We start from the raw sequence: 25,869 nt of genomic DNA, 5'->3' as shown, positions 1-25,869 counted from the left end.
CTCACTGTGTGCCTTTTGGGAATCTCATCTCCTTGCTTTGGGGTTGAATATGGCCCAAGAGTTACTTTTCTCAGCAGTATATTTCTACAAGTTTGAATTCTTTTGGCTACCACCAATCAACATTTTCCATGGTAGGCTTTGATATCAAATCTTGAGGAGTAAGCAAGAGTTTGTATTATTTTCTTCAACTCTGATTGTTAAATTCTTGTAGGATAGCTATGATTAGCTTCCTTATCAGTAGCTTTTTTTTTTTTTAACATCTCACTGCCTTTGTCATATCCCTCCAAAAACCTGTCAATATCATTTTATGCCAACTCCCTTTGTGTACCTCTGGCAATTCGGCATAGTTTTATCATAGCATTATGCCACAATAATTGATTTGCTTGTCTGTTTTTCTAGCACTTGGAATTTAGTGAGTAATCAATAAATGTTTATTGAATGATAAATGAATCAGTAAAGGAAATTGGGATCTGTTATCTTCAGAAATTTACTCTACCTCAGGAGTTCCTTAATGATTAGGCGTAAGATTTCACAGAGAACTAGTTTATTTTCTAACGATTAAAATTTGCTGTCTGCAGTTAAAATTTCTTTGTGTTTCAAAATTGTTTTGGATTGTAAGTTCCTTGATGAGGGAAAAAGGATCAGAGAACTGCTGGGGTCCAGCTTAGAGTTAGTATTTCTTCCTCCCACTGGAGCTGTATTTTGTTTTTTGTTCTGTCTTGGGAAGGTAAGAAAGAGCTGAAATGAGAGAGTTTGTCCTGCGATTCGGTCCGTCCTCATTCCAGTAAATGGCAGTCAAGTGCCATTTGTTGTATTTTTTTTAAAGGGACTTTATTAATTTGAGAGGGAGAGCGTGAGCATGTGGCATTGGGTGGGGGAGAAGGGCAAAGAAGAGAAGGAAAGAAGCACACATCCCACTCAGCGGGAAGCCCTACACAAGGCTCGATCCCAGGACCCTGAGATCATGACCAGAGCCGAAGACAGAGGCTTAACCCACTGAGTCATGCAGGCTATTTGTTGTATTATTGATTTAACTCTTTGCTTATTCTGACAAAATGTGAAGTCTTCACATACAGGAAAACTAATGTTGGTGGTGTAATTTCATTTTAAAAGCAGGAAATAAAAATTAGTGAGGAATGGAAGAGGAGAAATTTCCTTTTCTAAATATGTGCATTTATGCATAAGTGTAGAGGAAATTCATGAAGTATTTTCAAATTTACATGTTCGATTTTATGTGAGATTTTAAGTCCTCTATGCACAAGGACTTAAAAATCAGTGTGCACACTTAGATCTAACCTATTTGGCCCACTGTTGCTCTGTCATACATATTTTTGGCTATTTTGAACATAGATCTCTTGAAGAAGTTGTCCACAAAAGTGTGTTTCCTTTCTGGAGAAGTAATCAAATGCTTACCTGTTTCCAATATTTTGTTTGACTTCTTACAGAAATTTCAAGAAATTGCTGAAAAAAATATGGAAAAATTGAATCGTATTGAGAGGTCCCATGAGCAGTTGGTTCTTGAAAATTCACGCTTCAAAAACATGTTATCGCAGACTCAGAGGGAACAAAGATCATTGCTGGCAGCCTGTGCGTTGATGGCTGGTGCCTTACATCCTCTCTACAGCCGGTCATGTGCCTTATCTACACAGAGAGATTTTCTCCAGGAGCAGGTCAACACCTTTGAGTTGTTCAAACTGGAAGTTAGAACTCTAGCCCAGGCTTTGTCAAGTGTAGATGAAAAGAAGCAAGAGGAAGCCAAGACGAAGAAAAAGCCATTCAAAGGATTGATACGTGTATTCCGGAAAGGTGTTATTGCAATTTTGGCAGCAAATAGGCTCAAGATTTTGGGCCAATCGTGTGCCTCTCTTTTTACTTGGATGGAAAGTTTCAAAGAAGGCATAGGCATGTTAGTGTGTACAGGAGAGCCCAAAGACAAGCAGAAATTTCCGAGTAAGATCATTTATGCTTTTTAAAAATCTAAGTTGAGGGGCACCTGGGTGGCTCAGTGGGTTAAAGCCTCTGCCTTCGGCTCAGGTCATGATCTCAGGGTCCTGGGATTGAGCCCTGCATCGGGCTCCCTGCTCCGCAGGGAGCCTGCTTCCTCCTCTTTCTCTGCCTGCCTCTCTGCCTACTTGTGATCTCTGTCAAATAAGTAAAATATTAAAAAAAAAACAAAACTAAGTTGAATTTAAGTCACGTACAATGTGACTATGTTTAGCCATTATGTAAAAACTTAAAAAAATCATTTAATATATCAAATTATGTAACATAGTGCCATGTGTATGTAGGTATGTATGTGCTATGGGTAAATATATATTTATGCATAAAGGAAGTGGCAAATATCATTTCAACTTCATTATATATATATTTTTAGCTTTATTATATTTGAATGCACTTTTCACAGTAAAGTGGAGAGTCTATATAGTGATTTTTCAATTAAGTCAATCCAGAGGCTCTGCCCTATGTAAAATTAATTACCAGTAAAATTTATTTTCACTTTCTATGAATCAGTATAAAATGCTCAGAGTTAAACATTTATTGAGGAATTGAACGAAAATGAGATGAATGTAAATTTTCCAGTTAACTTTTTTTTAAGTGCTTGATTATTCTGAGGAAACAATGATTTCAATTTTTAACTTTTAAAAATCAAGCCATTAAGTAATTTAAGCAGAACTAAAGAAAACTTTTCCTCTCTCTATTTTTGAGAAAGAGAGAAGGAGTGAGAGTGTATGAGCAGGGATGGGGTGGACTAAAGAGGGATGGCAGGAGAGAAGGAAGGAGGGTCTTAAACAGGCCCATGCCCAGTGTGGAGCCCTACATGGAGCTCAATTTCACAACCCTGACTGAGATCATAACCTGAACTGAAATCAAGGGTCAGATGCTTAGCTGACTGAGCCACCCAGGTGCCCCATCTTCTCTCTCTCTCTCTCTCTCTCGACTTCACTTAATTTATATAATAGATAAATAAATTCTCACTGAAATCTAGCATTATTTGTAGACTTTCCACACTAGGCAAAGTTCTGTCTATAAGTTTTGATCTATTTCTTAAATAACCAAATGTGGGTTTAAACATGGATTTTAAATGTTTGTAGCATTGCAAGATAGATTTCTTTCTTTTTTTTGCAGAGCATCAGAAGGAGCAGTTACATTGTTTGCAAGCACTCAGCTGGCTTACCAGTTCAGACCTTCTAGCGGCAATAGTCACCTCTATGGCTGAGTTACAGGAAGTCATTAGTAAAACAGGTAAAACTTCCTCTTCTAGGTCCTTGTGAAATATGCTTAAAAGCAAATGTCTAGAGATGCTTTATGGTACAAATCCTAATAAACCATCTAGGAAGAAAATGTATTTGTTTTCATCTTTCATTTTTTCAAGTACAAAGAAATTATTAAATCTCTAATGATGTAGAGACTTACTGTAAATTTTGGTGGGTAATTTTGTCTTTATTTATGGGGAAATTAAGTGACATTTCTTGTGAATGTATCCACCTTATTTTTTCCCTTTGTGATCTGATTTTCCCATGGAAATCTCACTAGCTCTTTTATTAAGTCATACCGGTAATGTTCTGGCAAATGTTTTAGTCTTTCTTTATTTCTATTTCTAGCTATACATTTTAGAAGATTGAGTAATAACAGAACCAGTAGAAAACTTTTCTCATTTGGTGATTTTTTTTGAATTGATTTTAAATAGAGTGAATTTGAATGGTCATTTCTTTCCACCAGGCATGGAATCAGTGATTTTTAAAGGTCTAAAATTTTTTTATCATGGTCTCAGATTGCAGGATATGTTTGTATAAAAGATTCAAGGAAAACTAATCTCTGAAGAATAGCATACAGTTACCTACTGGTTAATTTATGTCATTGGACTAATTATGGTCACTTAAGACACATTAACAGTAAAAATAATGAATTTGGTAACACTTGCCTGCTTAATGGAATGTCGTAAGCATTAATGAAATGATAATTTAGGATGTAGTTTAATTCTTTAGACAAGTCTGCTATATACATGCAGATAATTTATTATGATTTCATATATCTAAATCTAGGTTCTTAAGAGTAGGAAACAAGATTCAAAGATTATTTTTAAGTTGTGGCCATTGGTGTTGGTAAGCAATATGCATCTCTAGTATTTTGGCAAAACCTCAATGTACTGGATTTGAAGTCTGAAATAAAAGTCTAAATAAATGTATTTTAATCATTTTGGCACTACGGCTTCAGAGCAAAATTAACAGTCTTGAAAGAACTTAATGAAAGTTTTTGGACTTAGTTTAAAATATAGATTATTTGTGTTCATCATATTCTTTGTAGGTATGTGGACAGTTAAAATAGATTGTTTTCTTAAGCTATAATTCTGTTTATATCATAACTTTATTTTTCCTTATCACTGTGCTGTATATACTTGGGAGATAAAAGAAAAATATGACTTGGATCTGGACCTCTAGAAAATATGCACAATGATTATAGAACAAGATTGATAACTTAGAACAACTTTAGGCAGAATGTAATCAAGGATTGCATGAGGAAACACTGGCTTTGAATGTAAGATAAAAAGATGCATAAAAGATGCAGCTCAGAGTGGACTTACTAGTATTGGGAAGGCTTCTGGGAGCCTTATCTGAAGGCCTCAGCTAGGCCTAGAATGATAGTAAGTTACGGAAGAGGGACCGCATGCAGATGGAGGGCAGAACTTAAGCAGGACTGCAGCAGTGGGAATAAGCACAGAATGGGAAGAGGACCTTCAGGAGATGGAAGGGAGATCCATTGCTCACACTGCTGGCTTATATGTGGTGAGGACTAAAATATATTTTCTATTATAACTATATTGGAGAATAGTGAGGAAACAGGTAGATCCTTGGCATGGGATCAGATTATAAACTTATAAAAATTATTTGTTTGAGAGAGAGGGGAGAGAGCTTGAGCAAGCACAAATGGGGGTGGAGGATAGAAAGGCAGAGGGAGACAGAGAAGCAGACTCCCCACCCAGCAGGGAGCCCTATGTGGACCCCAATCCCAGGACCCTGGGACCATGACCTGAGCCGAAGGCAGATGCTCAACTGATTGAGCCACCAGGTGCCCCAGATTATAGAGGTTTTATAAAACCTCTATAATTTCAGTGATCTCCCTGAGCACATTTTCCAAAAGTGGACTATTACAATATTTTAAAGTTCAAATATTGACACTATGGTTGTTTGAAACCCTGATAAAAATTTGTGTAGGTCAGGGTGCCTGGGTGGCTCAGTGGGTTAAGCCTCTGCCTTCAGCTCAGGTCACGATCCCAGGGTCCTGGGATCGAGTCCCGCATCGGGCTCTCTGCTCAGCAGGGAACCTGCTTCCTCCTCTGCCTGCTTCTCTGCCTACTTGTGATCTCTATCTGTCAAATAAATAAATAAAATCTTAAAAAAAATATGTGTAGGTCAGACTTATCAAGTGGAAGGTAGATGGAGGGTGGTGTGTCTTTGAATGCTTGCCTACTGCCAGGAACAGCTGCCTCTGATGTTAGAATCTGGTTTTGCCTCTAATGGCTTGAGAAAAGGGCAAGTTCAGGGAAACTTATTTTAGGGAAAGGCTTTAAATGTTGTTGGCTAAAGAACACTAAGTACTTAGGGAAGAGAAAGTAATAGTTGCTAAGAGGGGGAGGATAATTAATGTATTAAAGTCTGGAAGAGTATATGGAAGAATATAGTTGGACAGGTAAATAATTGAGTTATTGTTGGATCAGTACAAAAATGATCAGTGTGTACCTTTTGCAGAGATGACTTAACAAGCTGATCTTACAGAATAATTCATTCAAAATGTGATGATGGGTTACTATATTACCTTTTCCAGGTAATGTGTTTTCATTTTTATATGTGTTCCAGTAGTAGAAATTTCAGATATTTTAGCAGAAAGGGTGGGCAAACATCCTCAGACACGTAAAGTACATGAGAGGTTATTAACAGATAATAATGAAGACAATAGATGTAAAGCTATAACAGCTTACATAGTCACATTGAGTTTATAAATATATGAATATCTTAAATATATGGTAAGCATTATCGTGTAGTAGAAAGAGCATTAGCTTTGAACAAGGCAGATTTTATTTTGTATCCAGCTCTGCTAGTTACTAGTTGTGTGAAATTAGGCAAGTTGGTTTAACTTTACTAGGCCTCAGACTCTTTACCTAAAAATGGAGATAATACTGTCTTCCTGATTTTTATGAGGGTGTAATGAGTTAATACTTGTTGAACATTTTGTATAGTGCCTGGCGTATAGTGGGCACTAAAAATATTTTCCTTACCACTTATCTCATCATGAAAGTAGTGTATTACATTAATGAATAGACATACACACTTCTGCCTGTACACATTTTTAGACTACTGATTATTTTCTATTTCTGTGTGTTCTTCTCATCTGTTTTATCTCTCTCTGTCTCTCTATGATTTCTTCTCCTTATCCTTCCCTCTTCCTTCCTGCCGCCCACTCATCCATCTACTAACAGACTAGCAAATGATAAAAATGTTACTATAGGCCACATAGTGTTTTATATTTGCATTAAAAAATTATTATTATTGCGGGGCTTGAACTCACCACCCTGAGATCAAGACCTTAACTGAGATCAAGAGTCGGAGGCAAACAGAAAAAACAGAAAAACAGAAAGTTCCAAGTACATAACAGAGGCCTTTCCTTTTGCTAAATAATTGAGAGCAAGAAGCGGATGTGATGCCCTTTACTTTCTCATATTTCAGTGTGTACTTCAAGCAGGACATTCTTCTACATAACCAGAGGGCTGTGATCGTTAAGAAACCATTCGCACCCCCTTCGACTTTCCTTAGTTGTCCCAACCACCCATGTCTTTAAGGGCCAAAGGACCTCGTTTAGAATTATGTGTTGCATTAAGTCATCTTTCTTTAATCTCTCCCAACACTGAAAAGTTCTCCAGTCTTTCCTTGACCACCATGATCTTGAAGATTACAGGCTGATTTTTGTAGGATACCCTTCCATTTTGATTTGTTTGATGTTTCCTCATGATTAGATTCAGTTTATGCATTTTTGGTAAGAAATCACAGAAATGATGCTGTGTTTCACTTATGGTGTGCTGTCATAGTGTTAGCTTCAAAAACAGTCATAGTTTAAAGGGATTTTCTTCTTCTTCTAGGGAATGATTTTTAGTTTTTGGGTAATATTTTAGTGTATGGGTAATATTCAATTGGGCATTTCATAATTTGTTTACCCAGTTCATAAGAGGATCTTTTCATCATAGGACAGGTGTCTAGAATATCAGTTCAGCTTTGATTTGTAATTGATTCATTGTCTCTTGAATCACCTAATATTATGAGTAGTGTCTTCATTTTTTCAACCAAATGGAATATCAACATGCCAAAATCTTGGGAATGTTTATTAAGGAAATAATCTGAAAATCCTGAAATGAAAGAAGTTATTTTTTAGAGCTGTATTTTTTCTTTTCTGTTCTTTCCTACTTCCATTTTCTTTTTGAAGAACTTGCTGAAAATTTAAGCCATTTTACATGTCAGGACGACATATTGATGACCTCAGTGTCACATTTTTTTGTTTTCTTAGTCCTGGGAAAACTGGTACATGTATGTCAATATCCAGTAATAGTTTTTAATATATTAAATAGTACCTGCATTGCTTCTTGTTTTATCTTTGTTCTAAGGTTAAAAAAAAAGTCAGTAAATTATTCTTTTTAAAAATACTCTTTTTAGGTACTTCCCTTTTTAGAGCACATTCTGAATCGTACCCATACCATTCATTATATAGGAGAGAAAACTTTAAAATTACCTAAGAGAGAAAATTAAACATGTTGAATACATAGCATAGAATGAATTAAGAACTTGGGTTCTAGATTTGAAACTAGGTCCCATTGCTTACTTTGTGTATGATACAGGGAAAGGTACTTAATCCCTTTCAGCCTCAATATCTTCGCCTGTAGAATTTGGCTAAGAAAAGTACCTAGTTTAAGGTTTGTTAGGTGTGCATGTAATGTTCTTAGTCAAGTCTCTTATATATGTGATTGTCCAATAAATGTTTGTTGTTTTATCTGTTTTTTTTTTTTTTTTGTGTGTGTGTGTGTGTGTTCTGAAAGCTCATGCGAGCCGGGATATTACTTTATTTCTTTTATGAAGTGTGAAGTTCAATAATGGTAGCTTGAATTTACTGCTCAGAAAGTGCTAAAGGTGGTTGCTTCTGCTACCTTTTTAAACTTTGAGGATGTATTTATAGCAGTGGGCAGAGACCTCAGTTTCCATGTTGCCTCTGTAAATACTGGACAGGTGGCAACCTTCTTGCTTTCATTAAAGTGTTTGCTCACTTGAGATAAATTACCTCTTCCAGGTGTCCAAATGGTAAGCCTGCAAGAGATCATTTACCTCAAACAGGGGAGAATGTTACTTCCACCGAAGGGCTGGGCTATCAATCATTATGGAAATGGACTAAAGAACTCTTTAGATAGCTTAACATTTCATATGTCTGGTCCAGACTGAATTTCTCAAGATAGAAACAAATGTGCTGATTTGCCTGGAAATATCTCTGAATAAATATAGTAGATAGATATGAATAGAATGTTCATACATTTTGTTACACATTCCCTCTATAACTGAATCATAATTATCCGGAAGATGGATGACCCAAGTGTACGTGCCCCTGCTATTACTATTCAGAAGTTTCTTTTCATTGTTAGAGTTAACTTTGTGGAGGTCATAGCAACTCTTTTAGGTAAAACTCAGAAATCTGGGTTGCGTTTAGTGTAACAATGAGGTTTCACACTTAGGAAGTTCAAAGCAATAAGTAAAGATATTTCTGTTAATAAGTAGTCATTGGTATGTATTTTGAAATAAAGGTTTTATTGAATCCTGAAGAATAATAAAGTGAGCATTCCTACTTTAGGTGTGATCTGTGGACCAGCAGCATCGGTATTCATGGGGAATGTGTTAGAAATGTATGATCTCAGACTCCACTCCAGAGCTATTCAGTCAGATTCTATATTTTTGTAAGGTTCTCAGATAACTTATAGGCACAATGAAGTTTGAGAAAAAGTAACTTAGAGGACTTTGTCATTTACCTAACTTCACTTATATTTGAAATTGAAACAAGCATGTATCATTTTGGGTATTTCGGTTACAAGTGTCTCTTTGGGGGGACCCACATTTAATTTATCAGATTTTCTTTTGTTTTGTGATTTTCTTTTATATTACTACCTTTGCATGTTCCCATATTTTTTCAAACATTTTGTTATCAAAAATTTCAGGTGCACAGGAAAGTTGAAAGAATTTTACAGTGAACTGATATTTTCTTTTTAAATTAAAATTTATTTGCCTGTCATAATTTTTAAGAACAGTTTTCAAATGGATAATTTATCATTGGAAGTGTCCATGACTATGTGAAATTCTAGTGTCACAACTTTCATAGGATATATTTGTGAATAATGTTATTAAAATAGTACGTGAAATAAAAATTATTTTAAGAACTATTGATACAATTATTGACATAAAATTTATGATGGATGTTACTTAAACCTATTGTGGTAATTATTTCATACTCTATGTAAATTAAATCATCATATTGTATGTCTTAAACTTATACAGTGACATATGTCAATGTTTTCTTGATAAAACTGGGGAAAAAAACCCCAGCATGAAGTGACTTAAGTTCCTTCTATCTTCATAGCATCAGTTTTTTCACCCATTCAATAAGTACTTACTGAGCATCTATTTCAGCAAAATTTGCTGTCTTCTAATCATTCCCCCAAATATTATTTGTCCGAGTTGAGGTATGTTTTTGGGTTGTCCTGTTATTGGGCATCTATTTCTTTAGTATTGTTTATAAATAATACAGATAGAAACAAGAGCTATTGATTCTTAATCAGTGTTAAAGGTTTCCCATCCCTATTGCCTAACATGGTATCTTTCTATACGAGCTACTTTGTGTGCAGGTTGTCCAGATCACCCATACATGTGTACAAACTTGGATGCACACAGACACACAGTTTCACATGAAGGAATCACACAGTCATGCCTCATTGTAATTTTTTTCTATTCAATGGACAATTAAATGCATTTCCATGTCAATAAAGGAGGTATACCTTGTTGATTGTATTTGGCCACATGCCACCCCATTGTTTATATGTACTGTAGTTGACTCTGAATTCTCCATTGGTGGATATTGGTGTCATTTCTTAAAATTATCCATGATTTTAAGCAATACTGTAATGAATTGTGATGCAGTTAACATGTTTGTGCAAAAACAATTTATGTTTGCACAGTTATTTCCTCGGCTAAATGCTTGAGAAATGAGTTTGCATATTTTACATTTGGAAAGAATCACCAGTGGGGCTTTCATGAAAGTTGTCTTGCCTCACATTCCAATGAACAGTACCAAGAGGGATGGATTCCCCATAATGCCTTTGGGCACATTAAATTTTGACAGTCTTTCTCATCTTTATTAATTTGAAAGGCAAAAGAAACTATATTATTACTTATTTGCATTTTTATTGTTAGGTTGCAGTTTTTTTCATTTGTTCTACATTTATTCATACTCTTTTACAATTATCTCATTATGTTCATATATAGGGATATGTGTTTGTTTCTTATGGAGTTATATGAACTTGTGTATCACATGCATTAACACTTTGCTCTGTATCATCTAAATAATTTTTTATGTCAGTAATTTTGCAGTTTGTATTTTAGTTTTGTGTATTTTAATTTTTATATAGTTAAATTATTAAGTATTTACTTTGTGCTTTTTCTGTTGGTGATTGACTTAGAAAGGTTAGTCTTACCTCAAGGTTGAATTGCTCTTATTTTAGTCTAGTATTTTCTTTTTTTTAAATTTAATTTTATTTTTTCAGTGTTCCAAGATTCATTGTTTATACACCACACCCAGTGTTCCATGCAATATAGTCTAGTAGTTTCAATTTTTATGTTAAATCTTGGATTTATCTGGAGTTATTTTTGGTTTAAGTAATGAGGAAATTATTAAGATTTATTTTTGTCCAGATGATCAGCTCATTGCAATACTTTTCAATTCAGTCACCATAATGACATTAGACATGTCATTTAGCGTATCTTAAACTACTGTTAATATGTTCTTGGATGTATTTGCTGTCTCTCTGGTCTATTCCATTATTTTTCCTTTCTCTTCTATTTTTCTTTTTTAAGATCTTATTTATTTATTTGAGAGAAAGAGGATGAGAGAGAGAGAGCATGAGTGAGGGGAGGTTTGGAGGGAGAAGCAGACTCCCCGCTGAGAGGGGAGCCTGACACGGGGCTTGATCCTGGGACTCCAAGATCATGACCTGAGCTGAAGGCAGTTTGCTTAACCAACTGAGCCACCCAGGTATCCCTCCCTATCTCTTCTAAAACCAGTATCATGCTTCTCTTTTCATATGTACATCTTGATATTTTAAAATATGGTAAGACAAATTCTGTCATTATTATTATTTTTTGACACAGAGAGAGAGAGTACAAGTAGGCAGAGGAGCAGGCAGAGGGAGAGGGAGAAACAGACTCTCCACTGAGCAGGGATCCTGATGCGGGGCTCGATCCCAGGACCCTGAGATCATGACCTGAGCCAAAGGTAGCAGCCTAACCAACTGGGCCACCCAGGCGCCTCCTGTCATTGCTTTTGCTTATAATATTTTGAGCTATTTTCATAGTTTTTTTTTTTTTTGTTGTTGTTTGTTTTGTTTTGTTTTTTAGTTAGAACATTGCTTTGTAGCAAACATCTTGCCGTACTGATTGCCTCCCATGTTTGAAAATAATGTCCATATTCGTATTTCCCAAATTATTAGCGGTTTGGAGACAGAAACATTATTTTTGGTTTGAGATTGTGATGTGTTGGTGTCACTTGAAAAGAGTTGCATATAAAAGGGTTAACAGTGAAAAGTCTTCCTGCAAAAGTAAGCAGGGATCAGATCATGTAGGGCCTTAGCAAAATCGAGTCAGATCCTCAACCAACTGTGCCACCCAGGGGACCCTTGGTTTGTGTTTTAGAAGACACTTTGTCTATGGTGGAGGATGAGTTGAAGAAGGGAAAGACTGAGGAAGAGTAGGGAGACTCTAGCAAGAAAACAGATGAGATACAGTCATGATCACAGAGAACGTTGAATAGACTGGAGAAGTATTCAGGATGGGATGTGGGGAGATGGTAAGGGAGATGAAGATGTCAAGGATGACAAAATATTCTCAAGTCTGTGGAGTCGAGTTTGAATGTAAGGCATTAGCATTACTCATGATTAACATTTTTAATTTTTGTATTATATTACTCATTGTTATTAGTGTTATACTCATGAGCAACATTATGATTAAATTAAATAGTTATGTATTACATATGTAATCATTACTCATGAATCCCCATTTTCATTAAAGGAGTGTTTCTCAATCTTTCTAAGTGTGAGGACTCCATTTTGATAAGAAGACATACTGTAGACTGCTCTCTTCCCACATGATAGTTGTATTTTTAGTAGCAGTTGACTTTGACAATGTTTTAAATGACTTTTAATTTTATTACCCACAACATCATGGTCATATATTATTCATGCTGTATATTTTTTTAGGGCTAAATAAAGATCAAGATGGCAGTGGTTGCTTTAGTTAAAAGTGATGAAACCCTTGAAACAATTCTTCAGCCTCCCCTATCCCTGCCCCAAGATCTGTCACTCAAAGGTTTAAATTACTGGTCAAAACAATTCTTTATGAATTTGTTTTAAATATTTTAACCTTAAATGTATGATATTGCCTTTGCTATTGGAAAAAGTCCAGTAGGGTCTTCTTCTTTCTCAAAAAACACATGCTATTTAATAGAGGGAAAGTGATTAACAAATATATTTTACATAAACAGAAATTTGTTAAATGTAGCAAACATTTAAACAGTTTAGACAAGTGTAGACATGAGAAATTTCAGTGACCTTACTTTTATCTCTTATTTCTTATCATTATACAAATAATTCTACCACTATGTCACTAGAGGATTTTTTTTTTTTGTTTCTTCATTTATTTAGTGTGGAATTTATCCTACTCTATACTCTATAATGTAAAGTATGTCACAAAAACACTTCTCACTCATCAGAGCATAAATTATTTTAGTGTTCTTTCTGTAATTCCTTGAGAGTTAGCAATCAGGAATGCCTCTTTCCATTTCTTCAAAATTCAGAAGAATGCCCTGTAGAATTATATTGTCACTCAGTTTCGCCTTTCAGAGTGGTTAGTGCCCACACAAATTTGTTTCTGTGATATGGTAAAAAACTGCTACTCATTAATTTTAATTATAGTTGATTTTTTGCTTTTAAAGTCTCTTTGTGAAAATTTTGTTACTTTGATATACCTGAAAATTTCCTAAAATGATGAGTCACTATCTTGTTTATTTAGAAAGAATAACTTTTGGGGCACCTGGATGGCTAAGTTGGTTAAGCATCTGCCTTTGGCTGAGGTCATGATTCCGGTGTCTTGGGATCAGGTCTGCATTGGGCTCCTTATTCAGTGGGGAGCCTGCTTCTCCCTCTGCCTGCGGCTCCCCCTGCTAATTCCCCCCCTCTCTCTGACAAATAAATAAATTGAAAAAATCTTTAAAAAAACATAAAAAATAAATAACTTTTGACATACCATTAAAAATTAATTTTTCTTGGTATCTTAATCTTATTTGAATTCAGTTAATTAACATATAGTGTATTATTATTTTCAGAGTTCAGTTATTCATCAGTTGCATGTAACACCCAGTGCTCATCATTATCACATGCCCTCCTTAATGCCTATCACCCAATTATCCCATTCCCCTACCCATCTCTCCTCAGCAACCCTCAATTTGTTTCTTATAATTGAGAGTCTCGTATGGTTTGTCTCCTTCACTGACTTCATCTTTTTTTATTTTTCTCTCCCTTCCCCAATGATCCTCTGTTTTATTTCTTAAATTCCAATATGAGGGAAATCATATGATAAGTTTCTTTCTCTGACTGACTTATTTCACTCAGCATAATATGCTCTAGTTCCAACCATGTTACTGCATATGGTAAGATTTCATCCTTTTTGATAGCTGAGTAAAATGCCATTGTGTGTGTGTGTGTGTGATATCACACACCACATCTTCCTTATCCATTCATCTGTTGATAGACGTCTGGGTTCTTTCCATAGTTTGGCTATTGTGGACATTGCTGCTATAAACATTTGGATGCATGTGCCCCTTCAGATCACAACGTTTGTATCCTTTGGGTAAATACCTAGTGGTGCAATTCCTGGCTCGTAGGGTAGCTCTGTTTTCAATTTTTTTTGCAAAACCTCCATACTGTTTTCCAGAATGGCTGTACCAGTTTACATTCCCACCAACTGTGTAGGAGGGTTCCTCTTTTTCTGCATTCTCTCCAACATTTGTCATTTCCTGACTTGTTAATTTTAGCCATCCTGATTGGTGTGAATGAGTGGTATCTCATTACAGTTTTGGTTTGTATTTCCCTGATGCCGAGTCATGTGTCTCCTGGCCATTTGTATGTCTTCTCTGGAGAAATGTCTGTTCGTGCCTTCTGCCCATTTTTTTTTTTTTTTTGGTTGGGGGGGCCGTTGAATTTGTCAAGTTCTTTACAGATTTTGGATACTAGCCCTTTACCTGATATGTCATTTGCAAGTATCTTCTCCCATTCCATAGGTTGTCTTTTAGTTTTGTTGACTATTTCCTTTGCTGTGCAGTTTTTTTTTTTTTTTTAAAATCTCAATGAAGTCCCAATAGTTCACTTTTGCTTTTGTTTCCCTTGCCTTTGGAGATGTGTCTAACAAGAAGTTGCTGTGGCCAAGGTCATAAAGGTTGCTGCCTGTGTTCTCTTCTAGGATTTTGATGGATTCCTGTCTCACATTTAGATCTTTCATCCATTTTGAGTCTATTTTGTCTGTGGTGTTAAGGAAATGGTCCAATTTCGTTGTTCTGCATGTGGCTGTCCAATTTTATAATACCATTTGTTGAAGAGACTGTATTTTTTTCTATTGGATCGTCTTTCCTACTTTGTTGAAGAGTAGTTGACCATGGAGTTGAGGTTTCATTTCTGGGCTCTCTATTGTGTTCCATTGATCTACGTGTCTTTCTTGGTATTATTGAGTGCATCCTTATGTTCAGCATGTTTCAGCTGCTATGGAAGTAAAATGAAGTATAATTAATCCAATAAACACACACAAAATATGCATATATGTTAGGCTGGCCCAGGGCAAATACAGGGTTTACTGAGATAACAAAAGACACAGTTAAGGAGTTGCAAGCCAATTAAGAAACTGGGAATACATATATTAGGCACTGGAATGATGTATAATATTGCATGTTATAGTTAATATAACTTTTACTGTTTATTTTTTTCAATAGTGACCCAATAAACACTAGTTTAATTCTTTTAAATCAGTGCTCTGTATAAGTGGTATGTGAAGCACTGCACCCTTTTTATTCATGACTTATTTAAAGAATTGATTGTTAACAAAGAAACTATGTATTTTAATTATACTTCATATACCTTCCATCAATGGGATCCTTAGAGAATAGGTTTATGAGAGGCATAAAGAATTAAATTTGTATCACCTTCTATTGTTAAAAGTCAATGCATCAATAACTGATAGAAATAAATTCCACATGAGGGGTATTATGCTTTTATCCAATTTATAATTTTTATTTTATGTATAACTTTTAGGCGGTTCTGGCTTCCAAAATCTGATTGCTGCATACATTTTTTAAAAAAGATTTATTTACTTATTTGAGAGAGAGAGAAAGAGAGAGTGCATGCTAGCAGAGGGAGGGGGCAGAGAAGAGGGAGAAAGAGAATCTCCAGCAGACTCCCTGCTGAGTGCTGAGCTCAACACAGGGCTCAGTCTCATACCGGGAGATCACGACCTGAGCCAAAATCAAGGTCTGATGCTTAACCGACTGAGCCACCCAGGTGCCCCACGACTGCTGCATAAATTTAAAAATTTATCTTTCCTTTTATCCACTGAAGAATAAAGAAATAAAAGAAGCCTCACATTTTTGAACACCGGGCCTCTGTGAGATTGTTCTTTCTGACTTAGAAAAACACTGATTAATCACCTTCTTAGCCAATATTGTTCTTTAATGTTGAACCATATGCATTCTTAGAATTATAAAACATTTTTCTATTGGACAAAACTGGCCAAATATCTTTTTTTGTGTTTATGATATAAAGACAAAATTTAAGTTAACTTCACCAGCAGAGGCTCTTGCAATGTAGAATGGTATACTACTGAATTTAAATAATCTCTCCATGCTTGTCATTTTACACAGATAGTATCATAAAACAAGTAATGACAGATTAAGACCTGCCTAGCAGAGGGAAAACTAAATTACACGACTTTTATTAAGGCATAAATAAACCCATTAACCATTATCTGGAATACCAATTAGTAGAAAGTGCACTGACAATTTTATTTATCAACATTAAACACAATTATTAATTACAGACCTGATGAATCTAGCAGCAAGCAGGCCATGGTGGATATGCAGGGACCTTAAGTCCATTATGTGAGAGGGATGATTACCAAAGTCCTGTGGGGAAATAAGTAATTGTCGTTGTAAAATTTTAATTGCCTTAGAATAAGGCAAATTATATTTTCTTGTCTGAGAATATAAATAGTATGACATTAAGGTAACAAGCTTCAGTAGTTGTAAATAGAAAATGAATTTATGTTAGGTTTTAAAACAAAGCAAAGAGTGATGATGAATTTTTGGTGTCATAGTGTTCAGTGTAAATGATATAATGTAAATACATGCAGATTTTCTTTACATATGTTGTTTAGTGGGTGAGCTGTTTTCTGCATTCCTTTTTGTCCTAGTGAAAATTAATGTGGGAGGGGACTTTCTGAATGAATCACAACAGGTGAATGGGAATTATATAACTGAAAAAAACATTTTAATTGGGTTGCTATTGGTAGAGTTGTGAAATGAACAGAGAACGTTCACATCTTTTCTGCCTCTTTTTTCTTTTTTTTTTTTTTTTTCCCCCTGAAGATCCAAATTCCAGAATCTGTGGACATTTACTCATAGGTGCAGCCAAGAGTTCTTTTGCAAAACTCATGGATAAAGTTAGTCTGGCAATGGAGAGTACACCTGTACACAGTGGCAGGAGTATTACTTACATAGAAAAAGATTCTCTGGTTCAACGGCTGGCTCGTGGACTTCATAAAGTAAACACGCTTGTCCTGAAGTATGGTCTCCGTGGCCATGTGCCCATTTTGGTATGTATGCAATTTCATTAAATAGTGACTTTAGAATTGTAAACTTAACTCTGAATCACACTCACTTGTAGTTTAAATTAGTTGTGCATGAATGTATTTAGATTAGATTTCATGTAGTCTTTAATGCAGTACATAAAAGCACTTCCAAGTAAGTGTCTAAAATATCCAAATACAAAAGTTCTGGCGTGAGTTGTGAATTTACTATTTTCTAGATGTAGGCTGCCACAGAATGCTGTGAGACATAAACAAATGTCAGTTCCCTTTCCTAGCCATTAGATTATTTATTTTCTTTGGCTGTTGATTTCATATCAGCCACATTATTGGTCACATACAAAATAAAGCTTTCACCTCTGAGTGTCAGTTACAGCAAGTATCTTTCTCTGTATAATCCAAGATGCATTAAAGTTGGTAAAGTGGCCATGGCTGCTGATTTATTAGTAAACATGTAGTTCCTGTTTGTAAAATTGCTCTTGATTAACAACAGAAAAGCACGGCATCATTACAGAAGCAAATACTTGGATTTACACAAAGACTGCACGCGGCGGAAGTGGAGCGCCGCTCCCTGCGCTTGGAGGTCACAGAATTCAAACGCAGCATGAATGAGATGAAAAAGGAGCTTGACAAAGCCCAGGGTCTCCAGATGCAATTAAATGAATTTAAGCAGTCTGTAAGTATGTGTGATTTACAATACTGTGGCTCTATACTTCTGATAGATATATACACACAAACACATAGCCACGTGAGTATGATACACATACACATACATAGACATATATATGATCCATATATCTATATATTTGTTTTAACTTTTGATCGTTTTTTTTTGAATAATTCAGAGTCCCATTAATAGAATTTCTTTTTCTTCAGAAAACCTCCCTTCTAAAATTCTCCAGCAATACTGCATCATATAAGTCAAAGATGCTGAGCAACTAGATCTTAAATGTTCTCATTGCAAGAAGGAATGATAATTATGTCACGTGATAGCGGTGTTAGCTAAAGCAATGGTAGTAATCATATTGTGATATATAAGTGTATCAAATCAACAGGTTGTACACCTTACATTTAAACGTGTTCTATCTCAATGATATCCCCCAAAACCAGAAGTTAATACCAGATGCTTAAAGGAATACTAATTCTCTGTCAGCAGAACTCATAGCCCTGTTAAAATATATACTCTGGCTGAAAGTGTAGAAAAAGAGGAAATTATATTTTAGGATAGATTAACTGCTTTAGCAAACAAACCCCCAAATGTATAAAAAAAAAATAATAAAATACTTCTCCCAATTGAGGAACCTGATGTTTGGAATGGGAGGTAGGATGTCCTCTCTTTTCCTTTTAAACTATGTTGAGTAAACTAGATTATCTCATTTGAAATCAAATTGCTTTTCCAAAGAAATGTTCAGTCTGACTTCTGTCGAACTCATGTATTATTTAAGAAAACAGGAGGTAGTTGAGAAAAGACAGCCTGGATACCAAATAACGGTAAGTCAAGATCAGAATGCATAAATCTATGAAGCATGGTAAAATGGCACTATCCGCATACTCCATTGGCCACCCGGCTTAGTCAGGAGCACTGTTGTTCTCAGTGTGAATACAGGAACATACGGTCACCCTGAAACTTCACAACTGTGTCCAACTGATGACAGCTAATATAAATACAAATACAAAATTTGTTTCCTAAATCCAGCAGTAGGCTTCTTGCAAGTTCAACTTCAGTTTAAATGGCTAATTTGGAATTTACAGTTTTAACATTTGTGGAAAGAGAGTGGCAGATAGCAGTTTAGTTACGAATCCTATGATAATGTAAATTACTCATGTTAATTATTATTTCAAGTAGCTATGCCTTGAAAGGGCCAAAAGTTCTTATAAATTAGTCAGGTTAAGTAATCGTGAATTACCCTTCTTATTGGAGATAAGTAATAGTTTTCTTGTCAGTGAATGTCTAAGATACCAGTTTTTGCCTCACTTTCTTAGTTTTTTGTTCAGAGAAGCTAAAATTATAGAGCTGCCTCAATATTTTTTATTATAAAAATAATAATGTAATAAAAATTAAAAAAGTGTAAAGAAGAAACTCAAAGCACTCTAATCTTACTACACATAACCAATTAACATTGAATTGTGGATGGGTTTTGTTCCCTACATTTTTGTGTGTGTACATGTGCAGATGCATGCTCTTATACACAGTTGTAATTTAGAATGATTTTCATGTACAATATGCAAAACATGCATACAAATGTTAATGTTTACTTATAGTTCTAGAAGCATTTTCTTGTGTCAGTTATTAATTCCATTTTAGGTAATTGAATACTGTTCTATAATATGAATATATCAAAATCTGTTTGACACAGTCTCCTGTTAATAGATACTTCTTTTTTTTTCCAGTTTTCTTTTGTGATTATATTTAAAGAGTTGTTTATACTTTTAAAAGCCTGTTCCTTTGGAGTGTGTCTCTGCCTCCTTTTGATTTGCTTTTAGTTGTGTATACTAACTAAATCTGGGAGGTTGAGGCAAAAATGGATGGAAACAGCTATTGATACAATTTGAGATTTAAAATATACTCAACTTTTTTTTTTTAAGGTGTAGATGATCATGATTTTCCTGGAAATTGTTGCTTTCTGAAATATGTAAGAGGAATTCTAGGTATTCCTACAATAGGATTTCCTAGTCCCTAGCCAAGTATTAGGAAAACAAGTTAACATCTTATCTCTAATTAGTTTGGAAATAGTCAGGACTCAGTTTTTAGGATCCAGAGAGAAGGTTAGAGTTTGAAGAAATGTTGCTAGAAGGTGACAGAATCCTCTTGTAAGAACTTTGGTTGAATAGCTGACTTGGGGGAAATGCTAAGTATATATTCCAGAAGTGTTTAGGGTGAATTGCTTTCACTAAAGTATAGAAATAAAAATAGGATCAATTGGAGTAGTAATTGACGGAATGAGATTTTTATACTTTGACATACAGTTGGAAGGTGTGACATAAGTGATGATTTCTAATATTTAATGACCAAGTTGACCCTGTATCAGGCACTGACCCTAAACACTTCAAGGAGTTGATTCATTTAGTCCTCTTATATCAGTAGTTGTTCAAAAATTATGATTATCTTTATTTTATAAACGAGGAACATGGGACGTGGAGCAGCTGAGTAACTTGCCCAGAATCACAAAGTTAGTAAGTAGAATTGACAAGATTTGGACCTGATTAATCTGGTTCCAAAACAAATGCTTTTAACTACTTCACTATAGCAGTTAGCATCTATATCTAGTTGTGTTAATAAAGGTTTGTTTCATTAAAAACAGAGCAGATGGAAAAATGATGCTACTTTTCTCTAAAAAATGGAGAGTATACTTGCAATCCTCATCTTTCCCTGAATTCAGTCAAAGCACATAGGAGGAAGATAAAATAGCTTCTTTATAGTTGGTCTAAAATTGTAATGTAAAGGGAAACATCCTGCCTGCAAAAGCTGTTCAGTGTTTTTATTGCTTCTGAGTACTGTGTTCATCTACTGACAGTTGTTCTTGAACAGCCAACTCCCATGATTTTTTTCTCTTTTCTTTTTTTGCTTTATTGGTCCTTATAGCTGCTTTTCCACACCATCTCTTTCTTATTCTCCTTCGCTCTACTTGTTTGATCCTGTTTACTTTCTGAAGAGTGAACAGAATTGAGCCAGTCTTTGAGAGGGATAGATAGACAAGAGAGAGGCTAAAATAAGCCAAGTTTTAAGGTGAAGGAGAAATTTTGGAGGAGTGGGTGGAAGTCCTGGGGAATGATGGGCATCATGATTTATAGAGGTCAAGTGACAGGTGGTCTGATGGCGAGGAGTGATACTTTAAAACAACATAACAAATAAAAGGTAGAAGTAGTATAAAAATATCTGTTCATAAGACTGAGAAGAGCGCTGTGGCATCAGGGGAGAGAGGGATGGTAGGTAAGAGGTTGAAATGAACAGGAGTGCCCAGAGGAGGCCGTTAAAGCTGATGTTCTCGAAGTGGAGGGTTTAGCTATAATGGGACAATGTGGAGAGTAAGGCAGCTGTTAGGAGGGAGTACAAGATGAGTGTTCCTGCACATCTAAACACTGTAAAAGTATCAGAGATACATCCAATACAGGATCCTAGAGGACTCTCAGGAAATGAGGCAACTTTCTTTCCTCTGTGCTTGGGATCATTCCTGTTACCTTGTGTCGACTCAGGTAAATCATTCCCTGTCTATTTTTATGCTAGAATGTTGCTGTTGTTTATGTGAGACTTTAAAATTTAATCAGTGTTGAGGAGTGTGTTATATCCACCTTTGAAAAGGCAAATAATAGTAAAAGACAGTTGCTTGTGGGAGGCAGCAGGCAAGGTACCCGCAGCCAAAGTAAAACTGAGTTAAAACTATATTATGATACAGAAAGAGCCAAGTAATAAACTTATCCTCAAACTTAGTTCTAGCAGAACGTTTCTTCTCTGCCTGAGATGCATGCATGCTGTTGTTGGTCCACGAGGAAACTGTAGCCAAGCACATTTGTCTCATGTGGCAGAAAACTCAGAGATAAAGTCCACATTCAACTGCACTGGTTTATATATTCCAGATGCCTAGAATCAATAGGATTTTTATTCTGCTCTTCCCCTCCCCCCAAAATTAAAAAAAATTTTAAATCAATTTGCTTTATATTTGTGGTTAATTATATTTACCTTCAAATCTTTTCACCAATGGAAAAGTTATCAGTCTTAAATAGACATATATATTTATATATACAGCGTGGTTAATTGACTTGTACCGTGCCTTTTAGTTTTCCATATATGTTTCTCAGGGTGCTTCCCTTGTGTGAAACATTCCCACACTTTGTTCTTCAAGATCAAGATGTCTCTTGTTGTCTGCTGTAATTAATTTTCATTTGCTTAATTGTTTTGAACAGGAGATAATACATGTGTGTCCTGCCGTGGATTCCCCACCCTTTAAGGGATGGCCCCTGGCTAGAACTGTTTAGACAGATGTATCTCTCCGTTCTTGAAAGCAGTCTTTAGATTTAGATGATACTGTAAAAACTCTGCTATATATTCTGGCGCAAAGTTTTATTTGTAGATGTTCATGTAGGAATATTCTTTCACTCAACAAATACCTGCTGGCCACTACTGAGTACCAGGCACTCTACTGTGTGTTGGGTGGGAAAGAAGAATGAGGTCTCTGCCCAGGGGTGTTCCCATCCTTAGACATGGGGTTGGTGGCAGAGTGCAGACAGGCAGTAAAAAAGGGAATAGTTACATGAAGTGAATTTAGAGAATGATAAATGACTGTAAAGAAAATAATAGAATATGGTATGGCCGTGTGAGGAGTCTGAGGAGGGGAGAAGGGATGGTCTGGTAAGGACTCTTGAAGGAGAGGTTGTTTGACCAGGGAGACGTGAATAGTAATGTATGCCGAACACAGATTTTCATGTAGTCACTTAAAATCATCAGTACTCGTTAAAGGCTTTAGTTCCTGCAATCGCATTCTTTATAATAAGTGCTCATGTATGAAAATGTAAACTGGGCATTATGGATTTATGTGAACTTGAATAAGTTTCCTGGGATTTTATTTGATTAAAAATGATCACTTTGGGAATATAGCTGTTCAGCGTTAGAAACCAGAGTGATTTTTTTAATCTTGATTTGTGAGATTAAGAAAAACAAGTTGTACTTTTGTCATGTATCAGACACTTAGAAATGTGTGTGTTACAGTCTATGTTGGCAAATCAAATTCTGAAAATTAAATGATACAACCACGCAGCTAGCTTATAAGTGAATTTTTTAACCTCTTTTCAGAAATTGATCACCCATGAGAAGTTTGAAAGTGCATGTGAAGAACTGAATAATGCATTACTTCGGGAACAACAGGCCCAAATGCTACTGAACGAGCAGGCACAGCAGCTACAGGAGTTGAATTACAGACTTGAACTGCATTCCAGTGAGGAAGCTGACAAAAACCAAACTCTGGGAGAAGCTGTTAAGGTAGGACAGTATCTCTTGCGTAGTCATTTGTTTCCTGTAGGTGTGGATCTTCCAGGGACTCATTTATATCTCCTGGCTAGGGAATAGAACCCAAGATCTGAAATTTTATCCTATACAAGTTCATAAGGATGGAATGAACTTGGTTCTGGGACCTCAATTCCAAGAGTCCATTCACATGTATCAAAAATGTAGAAGTAGGTTTTACTTGATAGCTGAAAACAAAGTTGTAGGGGTCTTTCCAGTAATAATTACTATATCAAGTTTTTTTTTTTTCCATTTAACTTCATTAACTTTAACAAGTTTTCATTTAACTTGTTTCCTCTTCTCTTTAGTTCTTTTCTTTTACTTGTTTTATGCCTCCTGGACTTTGAAACTCTACGTATCTTTTGGATTTTGAAAAGTTTTGGGGCTGGGTCTGTCTGATTCTTACAGAAGTGCGTGTCTGGGGAGGAGGATGGTTTGATTTGGAAAAGTTGTTCTCTCTGTCATATATTTGTGGCAAAACTACTTAGAAGAGAAAAGAATAAAATAGTTGTCATTTAGAAAGTTTCATTAATGGATTTAGGACTGTGGTATCTTTGGGAAATGTTGACTATAAAGTATAATAGAATTGTACTGTATGTCTTCTTTGGAAAAATGGGTATTCATGTCTTCTGTCCACTTTTAAATTGGATTATTATTTTTTGGGTGTTGAGTCTTATAAATTCTTTATCTATTTTGAATATTGATCCTTTATTAGATATGTCATCTGCAAATATCTCCTTCTGTAAGTTGTCTTGTAGTTTTGTTGATTGTTTCCTTTGCTGTGTAGAAGCATTTTATCCTGAGGTCCCAATAGTCCATTTCTGCTTTTGTTTCCCTGGCTTCAGGAGATGTATCTAGAAGGAAGTTGCTATGGCTGATGTTAAAGAGATTACTGTCTGTGTTCTCCTCTAGGATTTTTATGGTTTCAAGTCTCACATTAGGTCTTGAATCCATTTTGAATTTATTTTTCTGTTCGGTATATTCCCATTTTTTAAAAAGATATTATTTATTTGACAGAGATACTACAAGCAGGGGGAGCGGTAGAGACAGGTGGAGAAGCAGGTTTTCTCTTGAGAAAGGAGCCTGATGCAGGGCTCAATCCCAGGACGCTGAGATCATGACCTGAGCCGAAGGTCGATGCTCAACAGACTGATCTACCCACGTGGCCCACATCCATTGTTTTTTGATGAAACTAAGAGAGTTCAGTTGACTTGCTTGGGGTCTTCTGGCCTATAAATATAGAGACTGGTATTTAGTGTTTTAGAAAAAATTAAAAATTAGTGAAATTTAAAAAAGAAAATACAGATGAATTTAAAGAAGGAAATATAGATGACCTTAACGAAAAAAAAAAAGGCCTCCTAGAACTCCTAGGATACTATTAATATTTTGGAATGTATTTTTCCTAATATGTGTATTAAGTTGACCCCCTTGAAATTGCTGTTTTTATAAATGAAAAACAGACAAATGCCAGCAGTTTTGTATGGTTCAACCTAATATATATAGTTTTTCTTACATAAATGAGAATGTACATACTATTTCATAACATATTACTTAATATATATTAATAATAGTTGTAGACATTTTTACTAGCTGATATGATTCTGTGATATCAAAAATTTTTTCTCCCTTTTTTTACACAAATAATAAATTCCATTGTGTAAAAATAATAGAAGAAAAATGAAAGTTAAAAGAATCCCAAATCATATCATCAGATATATCTATAGTCAAGATTTTGTTGTATATTATTTCAGTCCTTATGTTTTATAAATAATAGAAATATAACCAAATATAGGTTAGTGAAAATATAATAATACTGTTATATATAATTTTTAATTTATTTTCTAAAATAATCATGTCAACAATTTCTTCCCTTGTCAATAAATATAGCAGTGTCTTCATCTTTCATGGCTGATGGAATTCTTTTGAATATGCATAGTTAATTAACCTAGTTTCTTTCACTTCAGTTTCCTTCCTTCCTTCCTTCCTTCCTTCCTTCCTCCCTTCCCTCCTTCCATGTAGTTGTAAGATGAGTAAACTTGTGGCTAAATCCTTATATACATATCTGTGATTATTTTTAGCATAACTTCCTAGATGAGGAGTTGCTAGGTGAAAGGCCACACGAATTTTAAAGTGTAAATATTATAAATTGGCCTACAGCAAATATTTATGAGTTAAGTTCTCTCCTAAAATGTATAGCAGTTTCACTTTTTACCCAACCTGGCTATTTTTACTTAAAAAATTTTGCCTATTTCATCAATATGGCCTTGTCACTCTAATTTGTATTTCTTTGATTACTAGTCGAGTCGAACAGTTTTAGAAATACATTGGTCAACACTTTTATGCTTCATGTCCCGTTAATAGATAATACAATTAACTAGAGGTTGACAAAGCAGATAACTGTGTCCTATTGGAGTCTTTTCTTTCTGTAATAGCTTGGAGTTGGTGTTTAGGTGTAGTACCTTCCAGCAGATAAAAAGCTGTTCATATTAATTTCTTTAAAATGCCAGTAGCTTAAATATTATTGTCAGGAGTGGAGAATTGTTTAATTACTATCTCTTAATTAGAACTAGCAGGTGGTGATGTGAAAATGCTCTCTTGTGGGAGGCAGCACAGTTCAGAAAAAGCACTGGCCTTGGAACAAGTATTTTCGAATTCAAATCCCCATTCTGTCACTTGGGC

At 35.3% G+C, this 25,869-nt stretch overlaps 1 protein-coding gene across 4 annotated transcripts in view; it reads left to right on the top strand.

Moving 5' to 3' along the window:
• The window catches only part of CCDC171 (coiled-coil domain containing 171), a 292,691-nt gene that overhangs the window by 137,696 nt on the left and 129,126 nt on the right, over window positions 1-25,869 (top strand). For all 4 annotated transcript variants that reach the window (XM_044265626.1, XM_044265625.1, XM_044265624.1 and 1 more), the window contains 5 exons: window positions 1,446-1,950; window positions 3,127-3,243; window positions 16,975-17,201; window positions 17,686-17,868; window positions 22,981-23,166. In XM_044265626.1, coding sequence (XP_044121561.1) covers window positions 1,446-1,950; window positions 3,127-3,243; window positions 16,975-17,201; window positions 17,686-17,868; window positions 22,981-23,166 — 1,218 coding nt within the window. The remainder of the gene's footprint in view (window positions 1-1,445; window positions 1,951-3,126; window positions 3,244-16,974; window positions 17,202-17,685; window positions 17,869-22,980; window positions 23,167-25,869) is intronic.

This window comes from Neovison vison, chromosome 9 (assembly GCF_020171115.1).
Source record: "Neovison vison isolate M4711 chromosome 9, ASM_NN_V1, whole genome shotgun sequence".
NCBI lineage: Eukaryota > Metazoa > Chordata > Mammalia > Carnivora > Mustelidae > Neogale > Neogale vison.
Note: the sequence above shows the minus strand (reverse complement) of the source record. Positions and strands in the feature narration are given on the sequence as shown.